The sequence below is a fragment of the Gopherus evgoodei genome, chromosome 11, assembly GCF_007399415.2.
Source record: "Gopherus evgoodei ecotype Sinaloan lineage chromosome 11, rGopEvg1_v1.p, whole genome shotgun sequence".
Classification (NCBI taxonomy): domain Eukaryota; kingdom Metazoa; phylum Chordata; order Testudines; family Testudinidae; genus Gopherus; species Gopherus evgoodei.
This window is the reverse complement of record NC_044332.1, coordinates 28148532-28176155: the sequence shown is the minus strand read 5'-3', so window position 1 is coordinate 28176155 and position 27624 is coordinate 28148532. Positions and strand designations below refer to the sequence as shown.

The following is a 27624-nucleotide window of genomic DNA, read 5'->3' as shown; positions in this document are numbered from 1 at the left end:
GTGCAAGGCAGGCCACCGAAGCCACCTGGGCACGAGTAGAGTTATCACTAATGTGTCATAGACTCATAGACTCATAGACTCTAGGACTGGAAGGGACCTCGAGAGGTCATCGAGTCCAGTCCCCTGCCATCATGGCAGGACCAAATACTGTCTAGACCATCCCTGATAGACATTTATCTAACCTACTCTTAAATATCTCTAGCGATGGAGATTCCACAACTTCCCTAGGCAACCTATTCCAGTGTTTAACTACCCTGACAGTTAGGAACTTTTTCCTAATGTCCAACCTAAATCTCCCTTGCTTCAATTTAAGTCCATTGCTTCTTGTTCTACCATTGGAGGCCAAGGTGAACAAGTTTTCTCCCTCCTCCTGATGACACCCTTTTAGATACCTGAAAACTGCTATCAGGTCCCCTCTCAGTCTTCTCTTTTCCAAACTAAACAAACCCAATTCCTTCAGCCTTCCTTCATAGGTCATGTTCTCAAGACCTTTAATCATTCTTGTTGCTCTTCTCTGGACCCTCTCCAATTTCTCCACATCTTTCTTGAAATGCGGTGCCCAGAACTGGACACAGTACTCCAGTTGAGGCCTAACCAGCGCAGAGTGGGTCTTTGTTGGCTAGGGTATAATATGCTGTGATAGTTCTCAGGATCCCAAGGACTCAGTTACCTTGTTCCCAGCCTCTAGCAAGGAGTCTTGCCTGAAGTGGCTGGGTATTTAGCTTCCTAACGCCACCAGCCTTTCTGCCACTCAAGTACTCTCCTCTGGGCTATGCCAAACTTGTCTTCACCTTGCAGGTTAACAAGGGGAGCCCCTTCGTGCTGGAGTCCCTTTTGAATTGCTCCCCTGTGGCATCTAGACCCTGATACTGGCTACTCAGAAATCCCAGATCCTCTGCTACCTAAGGAGCAGTGTATTCCAGTTGACCAGTTTTACCTTAAATCATTTTTCTTCTAAAATGCCCAACCCTTGTGAGTACTTACAGTAAAACAAAAGAAGGTGCCTAGGGGAGGAGCCTCTACTATGGACTCAAGAGGGATGGGGAGGAGAGTAATTTTCCTGCAGCTCAAGAGCCGGTCTCCCTGGGTTTGCTCTGCCTTAAATTCAGCACCAGAGGGAGCCTTGTGATGACTACCCAGAGTCAATCATAGCTGTGATTGGGTGCCAGTCTGACAACAGAATCCGTCAATGCCATAAGGGGGTCAGTGCCAAAAATGTGAGCAGTGCTGAGGGTCATGGTACAGTGGTGCGCAAGACCATCCTTGCTGAAGCCATGGTGCTTGGTACTGATGTTAGGCAATGCTAAAGTGGCAGTGTGCTCCTTGTATTTGGATGTGACTATTGGTCTGAACTTCGACTTTGTTACTGAAGGTTCTGTATGGGACTCTATTTTAAGTCTTGAAAGGAGCTCATACTGGTGTTGAGGGTCATCTAAGCACTGGAGGGGCATGCCACTGAAGGTTTCTCAGGGGGTCTGCCTGGAACAGAGGCTGCCTGCATTGATCTCTCAAGGAGAAAGAGCTTCAGCTTTGCCTCCTTGCTCTTTTGTGCTCTTAGAGAAAGATTTACAGATGGAGCAGCATGCTGGCATGTGACTGTGACCCTGGCACATAATGAGCATCAGGTATGGCTGTCACTGACTGGCATGGCTGTATCACAGGATGGATGGATTAGGAAACCCAGTGACTTGGACTCTGCCATCTTGGATTGTGTACAGGAGGATATGTACCAGAGAGGGGGCTGTGATCAGTATCAGGAAAGTAATACAGGCAGAAGAGAAACGCTATTACTATACTAAAATAAGAAAAAGGGTGTTTCGATTGCACTTCAGGAGTGGAATCTATGGACAGTGTCACTATAAAATCAGCAGTCTCAATTTTAGAATCAGCATTCCCTTCCTCAAATATATCTAGTTTCATGTTGAAGATACTGTCACTGATCAATAGCAGTTTGTTAAAATACATTAACCGATATGTGCAATGTTACATGAATAGGGGATTTATAATGTACACATAGTGAGCTCTTCAGGGCCAGGAGTATGTTCTATGTGTCCAGAAAGCACCAAGCATATTATGGGGGCTTTTATAATTAAATAATCTTGATTTGTTAAACCTAAAGACAGATTTATAGAATTAGCAACAAACTCTCACTCCCATCAATCACAACTGTAGATAATTCTGAAGTTGTTTTGTAGGATAGTATAAAAACTATTGGCCAGCAGTACTAGATGTGTCACTAGTTGGCGTTTCTGGTTCGAGCCAAACTTTGAGAATTAAGTGAGAGTGCTGTTGGCAACACTAAATTAGAAGTTCAGTTTGGTGGTATCTTGCTGACAGGCCCTTTCTGTTGTTTGCTTTGCAGTTACCTTTATCAAATGGAAAAGAGAGTCAAGTCATTGACATGAATGTGAGCATTTGGGCCCTTCTGTATAATTAACAGCTAGTCTTTTTGTTATTAGCTTTGAAATCATTGTTTTTCATGCAGGCAGAGAAAAACTTGTTGGTTCTACAGTAATAGTGTCTGCTTTTTAAGGTTTTTTTCTCCTCTTTTCTGTTCTTGAGCTATGTGACACCAGGTATTCAAGAATATAGTGTTTCCCTGTATCTTCATTACCTTGAAACGTCGTTTTGTTGTATCTCTGTGGTATTCTTTTCAACCTACTTCTAATCCCCTTCTCTGATAATCTACGGCAAGTTTCTCAAGCTATAAACAGCGCCACCTGTAAGTTATGAGGTGTTTGCCAATACTTCCTCTGTGAAGACCAGGCTATATATTAACTTTAATTACCTGGTTTTCCTCAATCTAGGAAGATAAACGATTCCTACACATAGATGTTAAGATACCACCATTCAGTCTCCCTTAGGTGTGTTAAAGCTTACCGATTTTTGATACACTGCATACTACTGAGATCTGAATTTCCTGCATTTTCTAGTCTATTTGGCTCTTAGAGTTCAATGGAGTCAGTTGTTGTATTTGTTAGAATTTTCATAAAGTGGTGGAAGTGACCTTGTATGTCATCTAGCACTTTCTCTGCACATTGAAATGTATATATTTACTGGTGTATGAGAATTGACAAGAGATGGCTTTATTTTTCTCTTCCTGGATGTAGATTTATAATTGTGTATAAGTCTTTAACAGTTAAAATTATTAGTGGTACCCCAGGTAAACTGTGTGCACTTTGTATGCAAGCATTCACCTGGCTTTCCATCTTTATACAATGTATTTTCTTAGTTCAGGTAAGTCAGCCTGTTAAGCAGGATGTTCTCATACTTTGCCTTGCAAAGCACTAAAGGGTCACATGTCATTTGCATTAAATATAGCAGTCTGGAGACATGGCATATGGCCAAACATATGGAACTCCAGCAGTCTGGCCTGTTAGTTCAAGATGGAGCATTACAGGCTGAGATCTGTTGCCTGTAAAAGTTGCACTTCTGGGTTGAGGGCCGCCTTTAACCACCATTGCATTGAAGCATGATTTCTTTCCTGAAAATAATTTTGTTTTATTTCCATTTGACCTGCAATTGGATTTCTGAAAAAATTTGGAGAGGTTATTGCGAATAAAATGACATGATTTTTTTAAAATTACATTTTCTATTAAAATAGTTGGGTGGTGAATGAAAACATCAACTGGAAATGTATGTGCCTCTGATCTGGAAATACATTACTTGTTAAGGGAAAGATTAGATCAAGGACCACTTGGAAGCCCTCATGATTTGAATAATTATTAACAAAACACTGTGAGCTAAGAACATGGTGCTGAGCAATTAGAAGAGGTAATCGTGCTTGCTTCCTGTCGATGTGATTAGCTAGTCAAAACATTTTCCTTGAAGTAGTAGACAGCTTTTGTTGTATGATTACTCAGACAGTGTCAGAAGTATTTCTTTTAGGTCTTTTAACCACTCCGAGATTTGGCTTTGGTTAAAATATGTAGAACATATTGGCCTGCTTTTCTGTATCAATACATTAATGTGCATGGTCAGCATATGATCATAAATTCTATCTGGCTGTTCACAATGCCTCTTTCTGCTTGACAGTACTTCTATTTTTAAGAACTTATTTTTCAAAAGATTAGAACTTACCTAATTGAACCTGTAAGTGTTTAGAGATAACATTTACTATTCTCTGAGTGAAATACTTTATTTAATTTCAAATCAGTAGGTTTACTATTCCTAAATTTGGTAGAGAAGGGCAAAATCAATTTTTTACTAGTTTCATATGTACTATTTATACTTCTAGACATAAACAAAAACTTAAGGTCTTGTTTGAGTGCTTGTCTATCTGTTTTCCACTGTGTGCTCATGTGCCTGAATTCACATTTTTTGGCAGTGATTTTGGGCCACACCTGCACCCCATGTTCCCTTGTATGACGCACATAAGGGCATAATGGGTAGGGCAACTTCAGCTGTTATTCAGTTCCTTCTTACTGCCTCTGGCTGAATCAGAAACTTAGCAGTGTCCGAGTCTCTCTCTGACTGTGGTATTAATACTTTTGTAGTGAGAGAAATTAGGGTTTTTTTAATCTCCCCTTTATGAAAAAAACCCAATTCCTTCCCCCCTGTCCCCCCATTATTTCTCTGGTAAGACTTCTGTGGCACTGGGTCCATCCCTTACAGCAGAGCTGAAGTCTCCTGATTTAAGAACTGCTCATCTGGTGATGCGGTGTTGTGATGGTCATAAGAGGTGCACCTGTTGTGCCTTGGAGAGGAGTGTATTGCTGACAGATGTGCTGCTTACAGGTCATTCTCTTAAGAGTTTTAGGGAAGACTGTCTTGCCTTTTGTGTTCTTTTTGGGGATATCTGTGGGCCTCTCTGCAGAATCTCGAGTGTCAGAGGCTGAAAAGCTTGAGCAAACCTTTTCAGAAAGTGTTGTGAACTTGGGATCCGCTCACAGCTCAGGGACTTAAGTCTAGAAGAGGCCATCCTCTGAGACCAGTAAAACATCTGTGGTCCAGGGGAGGAAGGACCACTTCTCCAGCAAGTGGTGCAGATCTGTCTCCCTTGCTGGTTCCTAACCAAGAAACACAAAAAGGGCAGAGATCCCCTTGGTCTGCCTGGTTTAAGGGTAATTCAAGGTCCAAGATGGCTCCAACTGGCACCCGGTCAAGCACTGGTACGGTGACGAGACAGCAAGTGTGAAAAATCAGGACAGGGGTGGGGGATAATAGGAGCCTCTATAAGAGAGAGACCCAAAAATCATGACTGTCCCTAGAAAATTGGAACATCTGGTCACCCTAAGCACTGATTACTGTGCCACTATATATGTACTGTCTCTGAGCTTCAGATATTGCGCGGTACCAGTCTGTCAGCACTGAGATTCTTGGTACCAACAATACTGATACCCAATACTTTTGATAGCTTTTATCTGCCTGTCCACCATACAGCCTTTTTCAGTGCAGTAGCTTTTATAGTACTGAGCCATCTGACTGTCTCAGTGCAACATGAATCGCCACTTCTTTCAACTACGGTGAAGATAACATCTTCAGTTCTGGTCAGTACCCCCAGTTTTACTTCTGACTCCAATTAATACTGTTCCACCTCTGGAAGAGGAAGTCTTTCTCCTCTTCCCCTTGGAGCATAGCAAAGAGGCATCACCAAAACACTCTGGAAGTCCTGATCATTTTGATTCTTTGTGACTTTGAGAGGAAATCTAGGGCACACTATTATTACTTTAGAACTAAGAGTTCCAAAAGAGAGCAGTCCCCAGAGCCCGCTGCCTCATACCCCCTACCCTCAGCCTTGTCGCTATTGGGCCCCAGTGAGGCTTGCAGCCAGCCAGAATGCCAGTTTCTGCAGCCCCATCTGGGGTTAGTTGTCCTTCTTCCACAAAATGGCAGGAATTGCTCAAAGACCAATTCCCCCTGAACAGCTGCAGGAACAGACTGTGCAGAAGAGGATCTGCAGGCTGGTGAACAAATCATACCAGCACCTATTCCCTCACTGTTGAGACAGTGGTGGTACCCTTGTCATCAGGCACAAGCCTGATTATAAAACATTTCAAGATTTTTTTTTATGCCTTATGTTAGACACGCTCAAAATTTCTGGGGGAGTTGTCCTGGAGAAATCCCATAAACTCCTGGGAAGCTTGCTTACATCTTTGCTTGGATTGTGATTGCCAGTAAACAAGGGCCTTATGGGACAAGCCAAACTCCTCAAGTAGACACAGGTTGATCGGCGATATCAAGTCTCCGTCTTAGGATTTGAACATTTCTGCATGCACACTCTGTTCCAGGTTGCTAGGAGGGGCTGTGGTGCATAAGATGAGTAGACAACTGGGATCACCAAAATTCATGTTCAGAGAAGCAACCTGAGACTTGACCTTATTTGGCTGCAAAAATTATTCCCCTGTAATCGCTGTGAATTTAGACTCTTTTAAAAAAAATTATTAATAAAGAACCAGTTTATTAATGTTTGAACATAAAGCCCCATTCTGAAATTGAGTTTCTTTAGAACAGGTGTAGAGACCTGAATCAGGCATTAATGAGTGTCTCAGTCCCTACAGACTGAGAAGAGGAGTCAGTCACTTACCCAAACGATGATGATTCAGTGGCTGAATGAGCTAGAACTGAGTTCTCTTGACTCCTAATCCTTCCCTTGAGCTCTAGCTAATTTGTGTGGGTTTTTTTTCTTCCTGAGTTTATTTTTGGCTCACTGAGGTGCGTGCTTCTGCCATCTGCCTTCCTGGCACTATTTAAGCATTTTGAAACCTAATCAGGAAATCTGGCCTCCAATTTTGAAATTCCTGACTTTAAGCATGGTAAAAGTTGCATCTTCTGACACATTAGGGAAATTTTTTTGTCAAACTTTTCTCTAAGATGGTTGAGAGGTTTTTTTTTGTTTTGTTTTGTTTTGTTTTTTTATGGATGGCAGGAATGTACTTGTTAAAGCAGCTTTTTAAAACCTGTTTAGGTACTTAACTTGTCTTGAATAGCTTTAAAAGAATGTTTACTTCATAGTCACTCTGGGACAGCGGTCCCCAAACTTTTTTTGGTTGTGCCTGCACCCCTCTGGGAGTCGGTGCTGGGAGCTGGTGGAAACCACAGACAGAGACAGAGGCTGCGGGGTGGGCCAGAGCTGCAGCTGTGGCCAGGGCCATAGCCAGGAATGGAGCTGGTCGGGAGGGGGGCTGCTGCTGGAGGCGGGGCTGGGTGGTGCCTCCTCTCTGCCTCCTGTGGGAGATGGCCCGGGCCCCTCTATGCCCCTCGAATGTTCCTCTGCGCTCCACAGTTTGGGGACCACTGCTCTAGGACCACAAGCAGCTGTTACGAGGGGTGCATTTTGTTCCAGCGCCAACCTTTTTCATAGCTTTTCCAGGTATTGGGTAGCGGAGGAATGGCCACTCCTCATGTTCCCACTTTCTGGCTCCCACACCTATATTATATTTTAAAAATTAAAATGAAAACACTGCTCTGATAAACTCTACCCTCTGGGACGGAGACAAGGGGCAGGTGTGGCCCAACAGATACTGCCAAAAGAATGTGAACTCAGGGTACATATGAAATTTTTTTTATAGACTTTTGGTGAAAGCATAGTATGTCTGTCCAACAGTCAGTAGGCTGTTTGGTGGTGAAGATTCTCCCCAAAATTAGTTTAATTTACACTGAAAATTGTAATCATACACAGACAATGGTTCCCAGTGCTAATATATTTAGTGGACTATAAAGGCACATTGCAATGCAATATACATGATAAAACAATTTCCATTTCTAAAATAACTTGATACTATCCTGTGTTGGAGGCTGAATGTTCTGTAGCCTTTATTCCCCTTTCTGGTGGCATTTCTGGTTTTTTTGTTTTGCCCTTTTCTGCCTGTTTTATCAATCCAAATTTCTAGATCTAAGACAAGAACGTAAAAAAAACTAGAATCTGATTACTTGTAATTCAAAGACATTTTCTGTACTATGACTCTAAAACTTTTGGCACTGGAAACATTTCACTGATAGATTATATTCAGATTTATAATAATCAGAAGGTTAGGCCAAACCTTTTAAAAATAGGAAGCTAACATTAGGCTCATAAATCCATATTCAGTTTTGGATTTAGAACTTCAACTTATTTTTTTTCTGTTTCAGTATAGATCACAGCACCTGCTCTAGATCTGACATCAGCACATTCTGGGGTTTAGAATGTGCGCACAGCTAAAGTATCAGTTTTAAACATGGTGCATTTCATTTTATTTTTTTTCAAAACAGGTAACAGGTGGTTGTTAACTTGGGTGATTGTTTTTCTGTATGTTAATTGTCTTTTCATAGGGATTAATTTTTATTTTTAAAATAAAAGTAGCAAAGTGATGTGATTTAGATCTTGCCTCATTTGGAATTTTTGATATTTAATATTGAGACAGTCCCTTCTCCAGGGCTGATTTGAACTTTCTTCAGCAGCAATTTGACCACTTCCACAGACCATCTATTAAACAGATCCCACTGAGAGCCAAGAAGGTAGGTAGGGAGACCTTGTCGTAGTAAACTTCTCCCCTCAATGTGGAACATTAATCCAGGTTCACTACACACTCACCGCAACAGCTCAAATCTATTTTCTGAGTTTCAGAGATAATCCAGCTCAGAGCTGGATTAATGATGGCATATCCTGTTAACAATCGGTGCAAAAGCTCAGGAAGTCCAACAGCTGTTACAACATTCCTGCCTTGGAAACTTGCCCTTAATACAAAGTATTGATGTACACACACGGTCATTTGGCAGCCTGTGCACTTGCACATTGTTTAGTATGTCAATTTGATTATGGCACAACTGCCAACCAAAAGTGACTTTCAACAGGCCAGGTAATGAGCCAAGAGTAGGAGCACAGAAGAGAAGTCACTTAGTGCTTTACCATAGTCAGACAATAAACAGAAGCAGAATGTGGCATCTCTGCCCCAACCTGCAGTCTTGAAATAACTTTTAGCAGACCTTTAACGTGGATGTGTGGAGGAAACCTAGGTTGCAGTGGCAATGTCAGCCTCCAAAAGCCCACCACTGTTGTTCCAAATGCTGCAAGAAGACAGATGTGACCGTTTAACTAGGCTGCTACTTTATTAATATATCTGGGAAGGAATCCCTCAATAACTCGTTCAGTGCAGGTCATCCTTCCTTCTATAGGCTGTGCTATCAGGGGGAGGGTTGCTGCCAGCCCTCCAGCCCATCCTTTAACCCAGCACTGTTGCTGGGACCCCGTTCCACTCCCCTTGTATGAGGGATGAAGGTATTGGGGGAAGGGGGTAGGCTACTTGCTGTGCTACCTGACATTAGGTACTCCAACCACTTTCCTCATCTTCTGTAGGGGGTGCTGTCTCCTTATCCTGCTTGCAGTTCAGTTTATCAAGGAACTTAGGCATCCTTTTGAAAAAGTAGGTTCACTGGATACTTGCCAAGTTGCAACAACACGAATTTTACAACCATTGACACTCTGGGCTGCTGAGAAGAAGGTTGAAAAATCCGTCTTTGCCCAGGCCAGTTTAGCAGTGGGGGGAATATTTTCTTCCCAGCCCCGAAAAGTGACAGGCATGATACTGGCAGGACCAAAGCCCCATCCTGTTCTAATCCCACAAGGTAAGAGCTGTGGTTCCTGGGTGCAGAAGAGCCTCCTGGGCAGGGGGAAGGACTTATAAACCTCCCCCTTGGGTGCATGGGAGCTAGTGTGCTTTGGCTGCACCCTTTAATCTCCCAGCAGGTAAGAAGCACCTTTTTCCTTGCTACCCTTCCCCCGCTCAAGCCCACAAGGAAACTGAACTCCCACAAGGATGGGGGATGGAAGGCACCCAGAGCTATTTTCCCCCACTGGTCCAGAGAAAGCCCTCCCATTTCTGAGGCTTAGATAGCAAGCGTTCCTTTAGAACATGTCCCATCAGATCCTTAATATCTGTGTAATCAGCTTCTTTTAGGCGGCATGGGGAGTGGTGTGTTCCACCCACAGTGGTTCAGGGCTTATAGCCCTGGGCAAGAAAATTGAAATTATTGCAGTTCTTTACTCTTAATTATACTTGAAGACTGGCTAGTAAATGAATTACATTTACATTACATTGAAGTTCATACGCTGTCAAGATGCTGAGTGATAAGCACATTCAAAGAACATTTGCTGCTTCTTTGGATATCCTGAAAAAATTGTAACTGCTGAGATTTTTTTTCTTCAAATGTTAATGCAGAGACACTTTGAAGAGAACATATCTGCTACCCTAATGTGATGCCATCAGCAAGTTGCCTGATCTGTTGGTTAGGTATTATTTGTTTCCAGTGTAACACTCTGTGGGTTGGCAGGGTTCATTTGCCCCAAGATTAGCCACAGTATTACAGTTAGTTTGGGAGCGAGGTTCCCAGTGCATGCAGGAAAGACACTTTTTCTCTTAGGGAAGACCTTTTGCATTTGCAATAGTTCTTCTTCGAGTGATTGCTCATATGCATTCCAGTTAGGTGTGTATGCGCCGCGTGCACGTTCGTCGGAGAAACTTTTACTCTAGCAACCCAGACGGGTCGGCTGAGCGCCCCCTGGAGTGGCGCCACTATGGCGCCCCATATATATCCCAGCCGACCCAGCCACCCTTCAGTTCCTTCTTACCGCCTGTGTCGGTCGTTGGAACTGTGGAGCGCGGCTTCGCTGACCTCCACACTCCCTAGCAGCTCGTTTTGCTACCGTTGTATATAGTAGTTATAGTTGTTGTTGTACATTATATAGTTCTTAGTTTAGTTAGTGGTAGCGAGGGGATCGGGGTACCACCCCCCTCCCCCCGCACCGGGAGCCGGAGCCCATGCCCGGCTCATCGGGCTTCAAGCAGTGCTCGGCTTGTCACAAGCCCATGCCCGTGGGAGACCCCCACGACTCCTGCTTGAAGTGCCTAGGGGAGTCGCACTTATCAGCCAAGTGCGCGATCTGTAAGTCCTTCAAGCCGAGGACCAAGAAGGAGCGGGACATTAGACTGCGACAGCTCCTCATGGAAGCGGCCCTGACACCCTTGCCCTCGGCACCGTGCGCAAGTCAGCCGGTGAGCAAGAGCACCGCCACACCGAGTGCCACCACCAAGAAGCCGGCACCGAAACCGGCCCAGAGCCGCTCCCTCTCCCCGAGGCCAAAGGCTGCAAAGGCACAGATCATCTCACCTTCAGCCATCCCGCAGTCAGACCCTGCGCAGAAGGTGGATCGCCCGGCACCGATACCTGCCGCGGCACCGCCGAAGCCGGTACCGTTGACTCCGACCCCGCGTGGGCCGTCGAGTCCGGCACCTGGCAGCTCCCCGGTACACACTGTGGTAGAGCTCGCCTCTCCCTCTACCCCGGAAACATTCGCAGCGGCGAGGGAGCTAATTGCGATCACCGAGGCACCGATGCCCTTACCCCCGGCACCGCTGGTGCGGGTTCTCTGCTCTGTGGGCAAACCGACCCTGACCAGACCAGCTTCGGTCAGTGTAACAGGCCGGCACTGCTCCAGATCGCGGTCCCGTGGACGCTCCACATCAAGGCGCCACTCAGGCTCAAGGCATCGATCACGATCCCGGCACCAATCGCCTCGGCACCGCTCAGACTCCCGGCACTGGTCGAGCTCCCGGCACCGATCACCCCGGTACCGCTCACGCTCTCGGCACCGGTCGGGCTCCCGGCGCCGGTCTACTTCCCGAGTGTCAACTCGGTACTCCCGACACCGCTCCAGATCTTGGCACCGAGGTGGGCACCGCACCTCCAGGAGCAGATCTAGGCAACGGCGCTCGCGATCCCGGTCGACCTCCCGGCACCGAGCCAGTCGCAGGTCCCGGTCTCGATCCCAGCACCGATGCCAGCACCGGTCACCGTTGTCCAGAGGTGCGAGGTCGGTCGGTACCGCGGCACCGACTTTTTTGCAGCACCACCGTGGCCATCAAGGGGCACGTCGGCATCCTCCCAGGTGGGCAGTTACTATGGGGACCAGGACCCTGAGGCACTGCTGGGTGTGTTCCAAGACCCCCGACCACAGGACTCGGGTGCCCAGCAGTGGGGTTTTTGGACACCCTGGGCTTACCATCAGGCCCAGGGCGCCCCCGTGCCTCAGATACGTCCCACTGCCTCAGAGCATCGGGTACCAGAGGCCACTGTTTCCCGCCCCCCGGTGGTTGAGTCGGACATACAGTCGCCCACGCACATCCCGGGACAACAGGAGCAGGAACCAGGTCAAGAGCAAGAGGCTGTACAGGAGACCCTTATCCCCAGGGTATCCTCCTCCTCTTCCTCACCAGATGAGGCAGTGGCCGGGTCGTCGGCATCGGGACCTCCACCGATAGACCTCAAGGCCCACCAGGACCTCCTCTGTCGAGTGGCTCTTAATATCAACCTCCCGGTCGAGGAGGTCACAGAGGTGGAGGACCCAGTAGTGAGCATCCTCTCGGCCAATGCTCCTACCCGGGTAGCCCTTCCGTTCATAAGGACCATTCAGTCCACTGCCGAGAACCTATGGCAATCACCAGCCTCCATCCCGCCGACAGCTAAGGGGGTGGAGAGGAAGTACATGGTACCCTCTCGGGGGTACGAGTACCTGTATGTCCACCCTCCTCCCTAGTGGCCCAGTCGGTTAATGACAGGGAACGGCATGGCCAGCAGGCACCGGCCCCCAAGTCCAAGGAGGCAAAACGGATGGACCTCATGGGTCGCAAGGTATACTCGGCGGGGGCTTTGCAACTCCGGGTGGCCAACCAGCAGGCCCTACAACATCTGGACGGAGGTGGGAAAGTTCGCCGAACTGCTTCCCCAGGACTCACGCCCGGAATTTAACGCGTTCCTGGAGGAGGGTAAAAAGGTGGCCAGGACCTCCAGGCCTCCCTCGACGCGGCTGACTCGGCAGCCAGAACTCTGGCGTCCGGGATAACCATGAGGCGCATCTCATGGCTTCAAGCCTCCACACTACCCCCGGAACTGCAATATACAATCCAGGACCTACCCTTTGACGGGAAAGGGTTGTTCTCGGAGAAGACGGACTCCAAATTACAAAATTTAAAGGACAACTGAGTCATCATTCGTTCACTGGGGATGCATATCCCTTCCACCCAGCGTAGACCCTTCAGGCCCCAAGCACGGCGCCCATACTTCCCACCCCGTCAGAGGCAGGACCTCAATAGACGGCGTGGCCGGGGGGGACGCAAACGCCAACCCAACTCCCAGGGAGGCCAGAACCAAGGGCCTTCCAAACCACAGCCGGGCCCCAAGTCTGGCTTTTGAAGGTGCGCCCGGGGACGACTTACCAGTCTCAACACAGGATCCTTCCCCTACCTTCTCCAACCACCTCTCCCACTTCCTCCCGGCGTGGTCCCGATTAATGTCAGACCGTTGGGTGCTACGCACAGTGAAGCAGGGTTACCATCTGCAATTTGCTTCCTCTCCCTCTTCAGGGACCCCTCTCACGAGCAAACCCTCCTGCAGGAGGTTCGTTCCCTCCTAGCGGCGGGGGCTATAGAGGAAGTACCTGTAGCCGAGAGACGCAAGGGATTCTACTCCCGATATTTTCTGATTCCAAAATCCAAGGGAGGTCTCAGGCCCATCCTAGACCTGCAGGGCCTCAACAAATGGATGCTCAAGTTGAAGTTCCGCATGATCTTCCTGGGAACCATTATCCCATCCCTGGATCCTGGAGACTGGTACGCCGCCCTCGACATGAAGGACGCGTACTTCCATATCGCCATCTTTCCACCACACAGGAAGTACCTCCGCTTCACGGTCAGACACCAGCACTTCCAGTTCTCAGTTCTGCCCTTCGGCCTCTCGACAGCCCCGAGGGTGTTCACCAAGTGCATGGCCTTCGTGGCTGCCCACCTCCATCGGCGAAAAATCCACGTCTTCCCGTACCTCGACGACTGGCTCCTGAAAGGGTCCTCCCAGTCTCAGGTACGACGGCATGTCGAGGCCGTTACGGACCTCTTTTCACAGCTGGGCCTGCTTATCAATGCCGAGAAGTCCAGCTTGATACCCACACAGAGGTTAGACTTCATAGGCGTGACCCTGGACTCAGTTCAAGCCAGGGCCTTCTTACCTCAACCTCGCTTCCAGACGATCGGGGTGATCATCCGGAGCTTGCAAGCCTCCCCACTCACCTCGGCTCGAACCTGCCTCACACTGCTCGGCCATATGGCCGCTTGCACTTACGTGACAAAGCATGCCAAACTCAGAATGAGGCCCCTCCAAACGTGGCTTCATTCAGTATTCCGACCGAGCAGGGACCAACCAGATGTATTAGTGACGATCCCCCCCGACCCTCTCCGCTCCCTCGACTGGTGGCTTACCCCATCTCTAGTATGTGCGGGCATGCCGTTCTATTCACAGCAACCATCGGTAACTCTAGCAACCGATGCGTCATCCCTGGGGTGGGGAGCCCACTTAAATGTCCGGGAGCTAAGGGCAGTCCGCCTCGCCTGCCAGGCGTTTCAACGACACCTACAAGGCCGCTGTGTTTCCGTACTCACGACAACACAACGGCCATGTATTATATCAACAAGCAGGGGGGGACCCGTTCGTCTCCCCTATGTCAGGAGGCCATTCGACTCTGGGACTTCTGTATAGCCCATTCGATAGACCTGGTGGCATCCTTCCTCCCAGGGGTCGAGAACACGCTGGCGGACAGCCTCAGCAGATCCTTCCTCTGCCACGAATGGTCGATCAGACCGGATATCATCCATTCCATCTTCCAGAGGTGGGGATTTCCCCGCATAGACCTCTTCGCAACCAGGTCCAACAGGAAGTGCCAGGAGTTTTTCTCCTTCCAAGGTCTCTCTCCAGGGTCGATCTCGGACGCATTTCTCCTGCCGTGGACCCACCACCTCCTGTATGCCTTCCCTCCGTTCCCTCTGGTGCACAAGGTCCTGTTGAAGCTGCGCAGGGACAAAGCGCATCTGATCTTGATCGCACCTGCGTGGCCCAGACAGCACTGGTTCACCACCTTGCTGAACCTATCTGTGGACCACCCAATTCCCCTTCCTCTCCACCCAGACCTGATTACCCAGGATCACGGCGCGCTTCGTCACCCGGACCTACGAGCACTACACCTCACGGCGTGGCTTCTGCATGGCTGAGCACAGTGGAGCTCAGTTGCTCCGCACCAGTCCAGCATATACTCCTTAACAGCAGGAAGCCCTCCACTCGCTCAACGTACAGGGCCAAGTGGAAGCGTTTCTCTTGCTGGTGCGCTTCTCAAGGGGTGAACCCTACACAGACTCCGATGTCCACAGTTCTGGACTACCTCTGGTACCTTAAGCAGCAGGGCCTGGCAACTGCCTCCTTAAAGGTACACTTAGCGGCCATATCCGCCTTCCGGCCAGGGGGAAGGGGGTCGCTCCGTATTCTCCCATCCCTTAGTCTCCAGATTTCTTAAAGGCCTGGAACATCTATACCCCACAGTACGCCGCCCTGCCCCTACCTGGGACCTTAACTTGGTCCTGAACAGACTCACGCTCCCACCATTTGAGCCACTGGCAACTTGCTCACTCACGTACCTGTCATGGAAGATGGCCTTCCTGGTGGCCATTACATCGGCCAGGCGGGTCTCCGAGCTGAGAGCTCTCACAGTGGACTCGCCCTACACCGTTTTCCATAAAGACAAGGTACACCTGCGGCCCCACCTGGTGTTCCTCCCTAAGGTGGTTTCCACCACCTTCCACACCAACCAGGACATCTTCCTCCCCATCTTCTTCCTGAGACCACACGCTTCTCAGCGGGAGCAACAGCTACACTCCTTAGATGTACGTAGAGCGCTGGCTTTCTACATCGAGAGAACAAAGCCATTTCGGAAGTCCCCTCAGCTGTTTGTGGCGATCGCGGAACGAATGAGAGGGCAGCCTATATCCTCGCAGAGGATTTCCTCCTGGGTGACTGCATGCATTCGCGCATGCTACGACTTAGCTCGTGTCCCCTCTGGCCACCTCACGGCACATTCCACGAGAGCCCAGGCGGCGTCGGCAGCCTTCCTGGCGCACATGCCTATCCAGGAGATATGCCGTGCAGTGACCTGGTCGTCGGTCCACACATTCACCACACACTATGCGCTGGTCAGGCAATCAAGAGAGGATGCGGCCTTCGGCGTAGCAGTCTTAAATACCGCCACATTGCGCTCCGACCCCACCGCCTAGGTAAGGCTTGGGAATCACCTAACTGGAATGCATATGAGTAATCACTCGAAGAAGAAAAGACGGTTACTTACCTTTGTAACTGTTGTTCTTCGAGATGTGTTGCTCATATCAAACCCACCCTCCTTCCCCACTGTCGGAGTAGCTGGCAAGAAGGAACTGAAGGGTGGCCGGGTCGGCTTGGAAGGGGCGCCATAGCGGCGCCACTCCAGGGGGCGCCCAGCCGACCCATCTGGGTTGCTAGGGTAAAAGTTTCTCCAACGAACGTGCACGCGGCGCGTACAAACCTAACTGGAATGGATATGAGCAACACATCTCGAAGAACAGTTACAAAGGTAAGTAACCGTCTTTTTTTATTAGTACCATCAGTAGTATTACAAACACTACAAAGTAGATGAGGTAGTACAAGCATCCAGAACTACTACGTTGAGTGGTGACTCAACAGATGCTCCACTCTAGATGTGTCTCTGTCCCTGCACCTAGGATCGGAGATTTTTGGTAGCAGTGCCTGTTTGGGCTGCATATGTGCCCTCTCTGTCTCACGCTGTACTCGGCCATTATATGGCGCCATGCGGCCAAGCAGAAGAGATCCCCAGTATGGTTGATGACTTCAGTACCGACCACACAGCTGAGTACCTTTAAGGTAGTTGGATCCTCTGGTACTGTTTCTGCCGTCAATGAATCTAAGAGGCTAGTCACTGTTGGGAGAAATGAGCGGAAGAGAGAGGTCCAGCTTCCTCCTAAGATAGCAGCAACAGAACCACCCAGACATGCAGTACCAAGTATATCAGCTCTGCAAAAAATTACAGTGCTGCCTGCTGGACATGCAATGGAGCACAGAGTGGCCACGGCACCAAACAGCTACTTTAACTGTAGGAGCACTGACACCAGTTACTGCTATGGTACCGATAGCCGTTATGGTGTTACATGAATTTAGGTGTCCAAAGGACTTACTAGTATCGGAGATGCCCAAGTCTCCGCTTCTGGGTACCGATGTGTCTGCGGTATGCGTCTCATCCCTGGACATGCACTCTATTCCACCACCCAGGACTGTTCCCCCTTCTCCAGTGATGATGACAATGAGGAGGAGGAAGGTATTTATTCAGTGTCAGCACAGGGCTCCCCATCACAACAGGGAGCTACCAGAACTGACCCCTGTATTCAGATAAGCTACCACCACACCAGACGTGACCCACAGGGTTGATATGGACACCTATGGATGTCTCCACTCAAGCACTTTCCATCACAATGGCCTTACTGGGACCCATGAACTGCATACAGGCAGCACTTTTCCAGACCCTCCAGCACCCACAAAGAGAGAGTGAGGCATTCCACATCATCTTTGATAGCAAGCCTCCCGATCCTCAAGAGGAAACCTTTGAGGATCAGGAGAAGAGACTGAAAAAAGAAGCCCCTCCTGCAACCAGTATTTCTTCATCTTCTTCTTCTGATTTCTTTCTTCCTGCCGCACCCCCTTCAGTAGCAGCAGATGATTTCAAGCATTTGCAGGAACTCTTCAAAGAGAAAAGTGGAATCTCTACAAATCCCCCTTAAAGAAGTTAGAGTTTCAGCATAAATTGCTTGCTGTCCTCCAGGCATCAGCGAAAATTGCACTTCTCATTAATGAGGAATTGATGGACCCAGCTAAAGCTATCTGGCAGACAGACCATTATCTCCTACACTTGCAAGAGGGCAGACAAAAAGTATTACATATCCTCTAAAGGCATGGACTTTTGATTTTCTCATCCTACACTGAATTAATTGGTTTTTGACACTGTAAGTGAACGTGGCAGACAGCACCACCACACTAAAATGATTCCATATGATAAAGCCTAGAAGCTTTTAGATTTATTTGAACACAAAGCATACTCATCAGCATCACGGCAGTTGAGAATTGACAGCTATGAAGCCCTTATGACAAAATGCAGTCATACTTATTGTTCAAAATGGAGTGAGTTTATTCATTATATTCCACCTGATGAGAGAACAATTTCAAGCAATCATGGCTGAGGGTCAGCTCCTGGTGAGGACTGCATTACAAGCTTCTTGAATATGGCTAACACAACTGGTGGCTTGATATTGACAGCACTGGATATGTGAAGTACATCGTGGCTTCATCTTTTAGGGTTCTTGAGGAAGGTTCAAGCCACAGTGGAGGATCTCCTCTTTGAAGGGTCAAAGTTAGTTGCCAACAGGACAGACGAATCCCTCCGCTCCTTTAAAGATTTGACAGTAACTCTATGGTCTCTAGGTATTTACACCCCTATATAAAAGAGAAGATCTGGTAAATACCACACTGCACAGAGACTGAGACAGACAGACTCCATTTCTCTCCTCTCAAAGACACTATGCGAAAGACAGAGGGCTCCAAAACGTAGACCGCCCCATCACAAATATCAACATCCCCAGCTATCTACAATAAAGCAAAAATTTTGAGATTTTGGCCAAGTTACCACCCCTAAAGTCACTTGCTGCAACAACTTAAACGTTTCCATGAGTTTGGCAACAGCCTTACCCTCTTCTCTCCACATGTGGAAGACTATCACCACAGACAAGTGAGTGTTAGAAATTATTACCATATTTGCATGATTGTTTGCTCAAAGCTCCTTCTCCAGACAAGGCATTAATAGCCACACAATAGGCCATGGACCTTTTCTTACAAATAAGCCTACAAATAAATACTCAGAAATCAGCATTGACACCAGTGCAACAGCTGTAGTTCATAGGGGCCTATCTTGAGGTAGTGGAGGCTAAAGCCTTCCTTCCAGCGCACAGATCAGACATTTGTAGAGCAGCGATCTGAGTGTCTGTTCACACATTTACAGATCATTATGTTATCACTCATGAATCTGCACCTGATGTACTGTTTCAATTGACTGTTTCATCATCATTGAGAAATCCAACAGGGGCACTGCTTTACAGTCACTTAGAGTGGAGCACGCATATGGATGCTACTCAAAGAAGAAGAGGTTACTCATCTTGTGCAGTAACTGAGGTTCTTTTGAGATGTCCCCCGGTGGGTGCTCTTCTACCTGTCCTCCTTCCCTCTACTTCTGAGTTCTTTATATATAGACTCTGCGGTAGAGAAGGAATTGAGGGCAGTTTGGCCACACAGCACCGTATAATGGCCAAGTACAGCGTGAGACAGGGATAATGCATGTGTGGCCCAAACAGGCACTGTTACCAAAAATCTCTGATCCTAGGGCTAGGGACATGAGCACACCTAGAGTGGAGTACCCGTGGTAGGGTGGGGGGAGACACATCTCGAAGAACCTCGGTTACTTCACAAGGTAAGTAACTTCCTCTTGCATGCTCACACTATCCTTTGCTGGGGAGCACTGTGGTAGGTAAGATGACCCAAGAGTGGGTCATCAAGTACATATTTCTACTGCAATATCTTGCACAAAGTCCTTCCCTCTAGTCCAGTCTCTATTTAGCTAGCACCTCACCACTTCCGTCCATTAACCTTGTGAACATTTGTCCCGCCTTGGTTACTTCATTACTAGTTATTAGGTGTGAATACTTACTCTCCATTTAATTGCTTCAGTTTTAAAACTAGTGGGGGAATATGAAGCTGGAACGTTAGTGTTCTTTGCTGGACTAGATCCTGATATTCTGGATTAGCAGTGATAACTCTTTCATTTTCAAAAACAAGTACGGAACAAATTGCCACGTGCCCAGTTAATAATATGTGTACCTTTGGATGAAAACAAAATTTTTTTAGTTATGAACTTGCGCTCTGATTGACCATGATGAAACTTTTGACGGTTACTACATAATACTGGCCATCGCCATCATAGGTCACTCTTTCTGCGGGAAGTTGCCACTTGGCCAGTTTAAGAGTGTGGTGATGATAATTGGTTTTGTAGCTGGTACCCTTCTTCCTGGGCCACACAACAATTTGTCTACCTCAAACAGGTTACTTCTGCAGATGTACTGACACGCCTTTTCAGAGAAACAGGCAATATATGGAACTTTCCAGGTTTGGGTGCCCTAGTGATAGACCACCAGAGGAGATACATTCATTTGTACTTTGTAGATGCTTTCTGTGTGACCTGTTGAGTGGATTACTGTTAACTGGCTAAAAAAACTTCATGTGGATTAAACACAAGCAACGAGTCCCTGAATGAGACATAAGGATTTTGCCAGGAAACAATGTTTGTTAAATAACACCAGTCACGATCAGTGTGTGGTATCAGCAAATCCACGAGCAGTAACCCAGGGCAGAGGGCTGTCGTGATTGATGGCATCTCACAAGTTGATCACCTGGAAAATATTAAAGCCAGTAATATTAATATTTAATGAAAAATGGGTGAAGAGGCTGTAATGCTTTCTAAAGAGCACAGGAGGACTCAGAAAAGCAGGACACACAGTAATGGATTATAATCTGGATTCAGTGACCCTGATCAGCCCAAGAGCTTCTGATGGAGTTAATCCAGCTTTGAGCTAAATTAATTTTTTCCAAACAGGTTTTTTTCCTGCATGAACAGCAGCTAAATTTCTCTCTCCTATATCATATGCAGAACTGTTAAGGGATTGAAGAGACACAGTTAAATTAAGCAAGTGCCCTTATTCCTTGGCTGGCATTTCCACAAGCCAGAAATAATTGATTGGCCGACCCAGACAATTTCTTGCTGAATTAAACATGATCCACGACCTGGCAGGGCCTGGATCTTTTCTAATGAATAGTGCTCTGCATCATGTGACTCAGGGAAGAGGCGAGCTTGAATGGTTATCACAGCCATACCTGATCATGTGTAAGAGAATTATTTGTATAAAATAAGTATTTGTTACATTTCTGTGCTAACTGGTGGTAAATGATTCCCATCATATCACTTGTGAGCAGATATATTTGTTTGCTTTGAGATATCTAATGAAACTCCGAGGTCCTGTTTACACAGTGAAAACAACAAACCAGCTACCTTGATAATACAAGGAAGTCTCCCTTACTCCAAACATGGTTACAACACAGATATTCTAGCAGTGTAGACAGGACCGTTCATCGTTAGCTGTTTCCAGCCCATGCTAATGTCTTTGACTTGGGGTTGGAAACTCAGTTAAAACGTGGTCTTAGGTTTTGGTTATGCAGTATAGATGGGATGTTTTGAAGGGAGCTGTCCTATCATGGTAGCTCATCCTGTGTAGCCTCTTGCCTTTGAGCTGCAGGCTATTCTTACCAGGTTCCTCACTGGAAGAAATCTCTGGGTCTTCCTTGCAAAGTTTTATGCTAGTGAGAAATCCTTCTAATGTGAGAGGCTTGAATTTTTGTTTTCGAATGTGGAATGGGGATTCTTTAATAATCCTTGCTAAAGTAGCAGTTTTTGTCTTTATTTAAATGCCAGTAACACTATATACCACACAGTTAGTGCAGTGGGGAAGGAGAAAACTGAGATGCTTTTTACATCTACTACCTTAGCAGTCTTGTATACATTTACCCATATGAGATTAGTGCTTATCAGTGGGGCTAGAGTGATAACTCTAAAAATTCAAGTCCCTTTCCCCACCGTAGGAGCAGTACACAATTTCCCTGTCAGGTTTCTCTGGGGGAACCACCTCTAGCGATGAGAAAATGCAGTTCAGTCTCCATGCCTATGCAATCCTTAGTGCCTCTAACACTACCAGCATGGGTGCCAGTTGTGATTTTTGTGGTGAGGGACAGCTGTCTACTAGAAACTGTACAGGGAGCATAAAACTTAAGCCAGTGAGGCTATCCAGTTATACCAACCACTACTGAGATGGGACATGGCTCAAAATGTATTCCTTGCCACATGAAGACGAGTGAACCCATAGGGCTGCTAACTCGTTTATGCTTAAATAGTTAACACTGGTCATACATTTTAAGAGCTTTAAGTATAGTCTGGGTACCGAGTGCGGGGTAGGTCAGGCCAGCACTCCTCTGGGTACCGAGTGCGGGGTAGGTCAGGCCAGCACTCCTCTGGGTACCGAGTGCGGGGTAGGTCAGGCCAGCACTCCTCTGGGTACCGAGCGTGGGGTAGGCTGGGCCTGGCGGGAGCTTGGGCAGCAGCGTCTGTCTTCTCCGGCAGCCTCCTCCCAACTGAGCGCTGGGGTCGGGCTTTTATACTTCCTGTCCCGCCCCTTGACTTCCAGGGGGCAGGGACAGGCGGCAGTGGCGCTGTACTTCCTGTCCTGCCCCTTGACTTCCAGGGGGCAGGGACAGGCGGCAGTGGCGCTGTACTTCCTGTCCTGCCCCTTGACTTCCAGGGGGCAGGGACAGGTGACGGTGGCTCCGCCCACTGCTGCGCCTGTTCTGGCTTGTTCCTCTCAGGCGCGGCGGGGAGTGAGGCCTCCTCACTACATGGTACAAACCTGAGTTGGCAGCAGCAGCTTAATACTCATTTTTGTTTTTCAGCACTCTAAAAGGAAATCGATGCAAGAAGGAGCTAGTTTACTTCACATTTCTCATCAGCACTGTGTCAGAACTCATGTTAAGTTGTAACAGTTTGCAGTGTAGTTGTAGCCATGTTGGTCCCAGGATATTAGAGAGACAAGGCGGGTGAGGTAATATCCTTTATTGGACTAACTTTTTTTTTTTCTGGTTTTCACCAATAGAAGTTGGTCCACTGTAAGATGTAACTGTTCCATTTTGGATTCTGCACTGGAGCCGTGCGCTGGTATTTAACCCAAAACACATATTCCAAGGTCCTTCAGCTGCTTAAATCTTTGGCTACAGATTATATAGTAGGGGCTTGCTCCAAAGCCTACTGCAGTTGGTGGAAAGATTCCCCTAGACTTCAGTCGGCTTGGATCAAGCATAAGGTGAATTTCCTATTCTTGTTTTTGAAGATGAAGAAAACTGTTTCTACTAATTTGAATAGCATAAACAGTCAACTTCTGCGCATCAGACATATATCATCCCTTGCCATGTGTGTGGCTAGAGCGATGGCGATTGCTTCTAATCAGACTGACTGGTTTCACTGACATAAAATGTTTCCCTAAGCAGTTGACTATCAATTTATGAACCCATTCTGCTTAGCTCCCACAACAGACTGGAGTTTTTGCTCTCATTTATTTTGTGTTGCAACACAATCTTGTTCCTCATATTTTCTTGCCTACTCCCAAGAACAACATAAAATATTTGGCTACCTTCTATATCAAAGTTTTCACTTTTGCAGTAGATGCCATTGTTTTAGGCTAACCATTTCAGAATGCAGGCTGTTCACTTTTAGTTTTTAAAATAAAAAACTGCTTTTAATCTCTTCTGAGTTAACTTCTATAAATATAAATCCTCCAACGTCTGGCTCTTTTTAGTTACTTTTCACATAATATTGTTTGCTGAATTTAATTACATTTCTTAGACTGATATATGATATGTTAACGCTAGTTGGATTATTACAATATTTGGATATAACCAAAATTCACAAAGAGTTCCTTTCTGGAACCTTCTAAAAGGGTTGTGAAAAGTCGCCTGTGGAATTCAAGCAATGTCTGGTATTTGTTGGGCAGATGTAAGGTATTCCTTGAGGTTTAGTAGTTGGATCCATTTATATGCCCATGTGTGTGGTTTTCAGAAGGCTTAGAGTCAAAATTATCTTTTGCTCACAGAAGTGCAGGAAAATAAATAACTTCTGAATACAAAGTTTTTTAATTGGATCTATAGCCACTCACAATCCTTTAGCTTCATCTGTGTTTAGAAAGTTACATTCTGGATTTTCCAGTTTAATAGCAAAGTGGGAGAGGGAAAACTGCTAAAGAGGACCTTAAAAATGTTTCTGAGAAATGCAAATAATAAATGCAAATCAAGAGTTTAATTTTCTCTGCACCTGTATTACAAGGTCCAGAATGCCCTCAACTCATGCTGAATAAATTGGGAATTGAGGTTGCTCAGCAACTCAGAGTTTTGAGCCCATAGTTCTTAAATTTTATACTGTCAGCAACCTAAAGAGTATGTGGGGGATCGGGGGTTCTTGCAAGAAGTTTTCACTCATCTCTGGAGAGAGCCACTTCCTGAATTGGATTCAGATAAAATGAAAAGGTGGTTAAACTAATTTCCATTTGGTGCCTTTATTTCTAAACACAGACTTCAGACAGATACCTGGAAAAGTACAGTGTAATCAACTGTACAGTAATGGGGTACAGAACTGTACAACTCCAGCTCATGTCAGTAGTGACCACTTTACCATCTGGGGGCTGTTCAGGAGCTTATCTGAAATGAGTTTGGTGATCTCAATATAACCCGCAGAGTACGTGTCCACATCACAAAGCTATAACCACCACACTGTTTGGCACTTTCGTTGGTAGGCTCAGTAAAGAGGTCAGGAATTGAATGATCATGGAAGCTGAACTACATTTTTGTTCCTGGAAGTGACCCCTCCAATAACAAGGCAGGGACGCAGCAGAATAGTGTGAGGAAGTTGCTGCTGTTTCTCCTGATAAATAGATGACTTCAGTCTGTCTGTCTTAGGTACTCACATCTCCACAGTATCGGGACACCTCACAATCTGGAGTGTATTTATTCTCAACACAATAGCAGAGCAGGGCTATTATCCCCATTTTACAGATGGAAAACTGAGGCACAGAGTGGTTCAGTGACTTGCCCCATGCATAGGCACCGACTCCGTGCCTGGAGCACCCGTGGGGAAAAATTAGTGGGTGCTTTGCACCCACCAGCATCCAAGCTCCCAGCCCAGCTCACCTCACCTCTGCCTCCTCCCCTGAGCACGCCATGTCCCTGCTTCTCCACCTACCTCCCAGTGCTTGCCGCTGCCAAACAGGTGTAGCAAGCTCCGGGAGGGAAGGGGAAGAAGCGGCAACATGGCATGCTCAGGGGTCAGGGTGGGGCTGGGCTGCGGATTTGGGGAAGGAGTGAGAATAGGGGCAGGGAGGGGGAGGAGTTGGGGCAAGAACTTTGGGGAAGGGGTTGGACTGGGGGTGGATTAAAGGTGGGGCCAGAGGGGCGTCGAGCACCCCCCGGTGCCAGTAGAAGTCAGTGCCTATGGCCCCATGGCACCCAGAAAGTCTCTGACAGCAAAGAACTGAACCCAGATCTCCCAAGTCTTAGGCTAGTGCTCTAATTATTGGACAGTCTTTCCTCTCAGTCTGGCATTGTTTGTGCACGTGCTAAGAGAAAAAAATCAAAACGGTGAATTGACTAGAAAATGGGCGTAATACATTGCAATGAGGCCATTAGCTAATTACAAAACCTTTTCTGTAAGCTGTATATAATAAACAGTGGACTTAAACACAGGAATAACTTGACAGCATATACAGCCTTTTTCCTCTATTTGATCTCTTGGAGAGAAAAGGGGAGGCTTTAAAACTCCTGGAGTGGCAGCGTGACATTATTTTAATCATGGTAGCCAAGTAAACATAAGTAACCAGCTTGAGCTCTTGCCGCGTTTTGCCTTGCCTGCTGTGTTAATGAGACAGGTCTATCTGTGCGTGACAGCTGCAGCCAAGCACACCACAAGAACAAGAAAACCTAGCAAGTAGCTTGGCTAATAGCAGAGAGCATGGAAAGAATGCAAATAAGAATTGAAGAGTGAGTTCTTGGGGCCCACCCTGCAAAGTGGCATGTGTCCTCACATCCCACTGAAGTCATTGGGAGTTGCAGGCCCCTGCACCTTGTAAGTCTAGGCCCTAAGTTAATAGACTTTGGATTTTGTCATTTTCTCCACAAAAGGGCAACTGGCGACTTAACCCAGTGAGCCTATGACTAAAGGGGAGCCCAGGAAAATTGGCAGAGTGCTAAAGCCCAGGGACCTTGCATCAGTGTCCACACAGTGAGGCAAGGCAGGAGGCCAATGAGTCTGTGCTAATGTTGATTCAAGGTAACCGCGCTAGTGTTCATACGCTGCGTGACTAAAGTCAGTGACTGGGCTTGCCTTAGTCTTTGTGTAACAGGTTTTGAGGTCACATCATATGCTATAAAAATGTGATTTGTTTATGCCAGTCTCTTTTTTTCCATGCAAGTTGCTATGCTGCTTTATAACAAGTATCTTTATTTGGTACTTGGTAAGGAAATTAATGTGAAATGATTCCTCGATTTTGGCTTATGAAAGGCACAGACAATGAGACAGCACCCCAACATGGTCCCAGTGCCCCCAGGAATGCATCCATGCTATTCGGGGAACAGATGGAGAGGTCTAGGTGTGCGTGTGTAGAGAATTCCTTCCTTTCTGGTGCACCAAGAATTGTGATTCGGGTTTGGTCTGTTAGGATAGTCTCTAAAGAAGGCAGAGTTCAAGCCAAACTGAGTGGAATAGTTTAAGCGTGGGAACCTTGGTGACAGAGGGCAGTGCAATGTTGCAAATCTCATTGTAAGAGGCTAAGACGTGGTATCTCTAGCTGGTCATAAATGCTTATGAAACTAACTGCGAAAAGTGTATTCAGCCCTAATTATCTAGAGCAGCCTTTTTGAAATGTACCTTTTCTGTCTTGCTTATGCTTATTAGTTTTTCTTATTATTTAACACTGTGAAGCATTCTGGGATGTACTCTGTAAAAAGCCTCCATAGTATATCAGCTAAAGTAATGGAAAGTATTGAAAGAGGTGCTGTATGCAGATTTCCTCAGATAGCTTTTCCTTGGCATCCTTGGTGCTGACTGGTAACATCCCCTACTCTTCAAGTCCTGCATCTGTATTCAGCATAAACTATCTGTCATAATGAATTATGCAAATCATGCAGTGCCTTAGAGTATCAGTAGTATATAGTGTTGTGTTTAAAAGAGAAATACAATATGGCCAACTAAGGAAAATATTTCTAGATTTTTGTCATAGTAAAACACAAGTTGGTGGTGGTCCGCTTTCTAGTGTTTCTATACATTCAGAGTTGGACCAATGAGCATTAAATTACCTGTAGTGAAGCTGTTTGGAATTCAATCTGACAACCTTTTTAGATTATATTGCAAATGTACCTGGAGAAATTGTTCCATAGTTGACATGTTTGCCAACAGTGACCCTACTATATCTTCGCTTTCTTCCCACAAGTCACCTCAAGAAAAGAAAAAAACAACTTTTTTTTCCTTCACATTTCACAGGTGAAGTCTGTGATAAATCTCCTGTTTGCTGCCTACACTGGGGATGTATCTGCACTCCGAAGGTAAAACCAATATGGTGTTGGGGAAAGGAAATCACTTGTGTTTCAACTATTATTGCACTTTATTTCTGAACATATGACCATGTTAGGAGACATTATAGCTGCTTTAATACTCCAAGGTAGCAGGGCCATTTAAACACAAGGTGTTAAAAGAATGCACTCTAGTGGATCTAGCACTGCTTTTAATATCTAGTCTTCAGATCCCGACAGAGCAAGGAGTTAAGCTCATTACAAAATCAGTCCTTTGTTCTGCGTATCAAAACTTCATGTGGATTATATGAAAAATAATTTGTACATCTGGTTATAGTCAGAGGTATAATCCCATAAAATGGCATCATTCTGCTTTGATATAAACTGATTTTTTCCTTTGTGTCTCAGTAACGATATGTTATCTTCCCACAAATTTTTACATCAGTAGAAGAGCAAGATGGATTCTAGTCTGCCTTGTGAATCAATTCCAGAACTGTGAGCAAAGCTCAAATTGAGGAATGTTTATTGCTAGTGATG

The 27624-nt window shown here is 46.5% G+C and overlaps 1 protein-coding gene across 3 annotated transcripts in view; it reads left to right on the top strand.

The window, feature by feature from the left end:
• GLS (glutaminase) overlaps nucleotides 1–27624 on the top strand; it is a 123500-nt gene that overhangs the window by 81971 nt on the left and 13905 nt on the right. For all 3 annotated transcript variants that reach the window (XM_030579649.1, XM_030579651.1, XM_030579653.1), the window contains one exon: nucleotides 27059–27120. In XM_030579649.1, the coding sequence (XP_030435509.1) occupies nucleotides 27059–27120 (62 nt within the window). The remainder of the gene's footprint in view (nucleotides 1–27058; nucleotides 27121–27624) is intronic.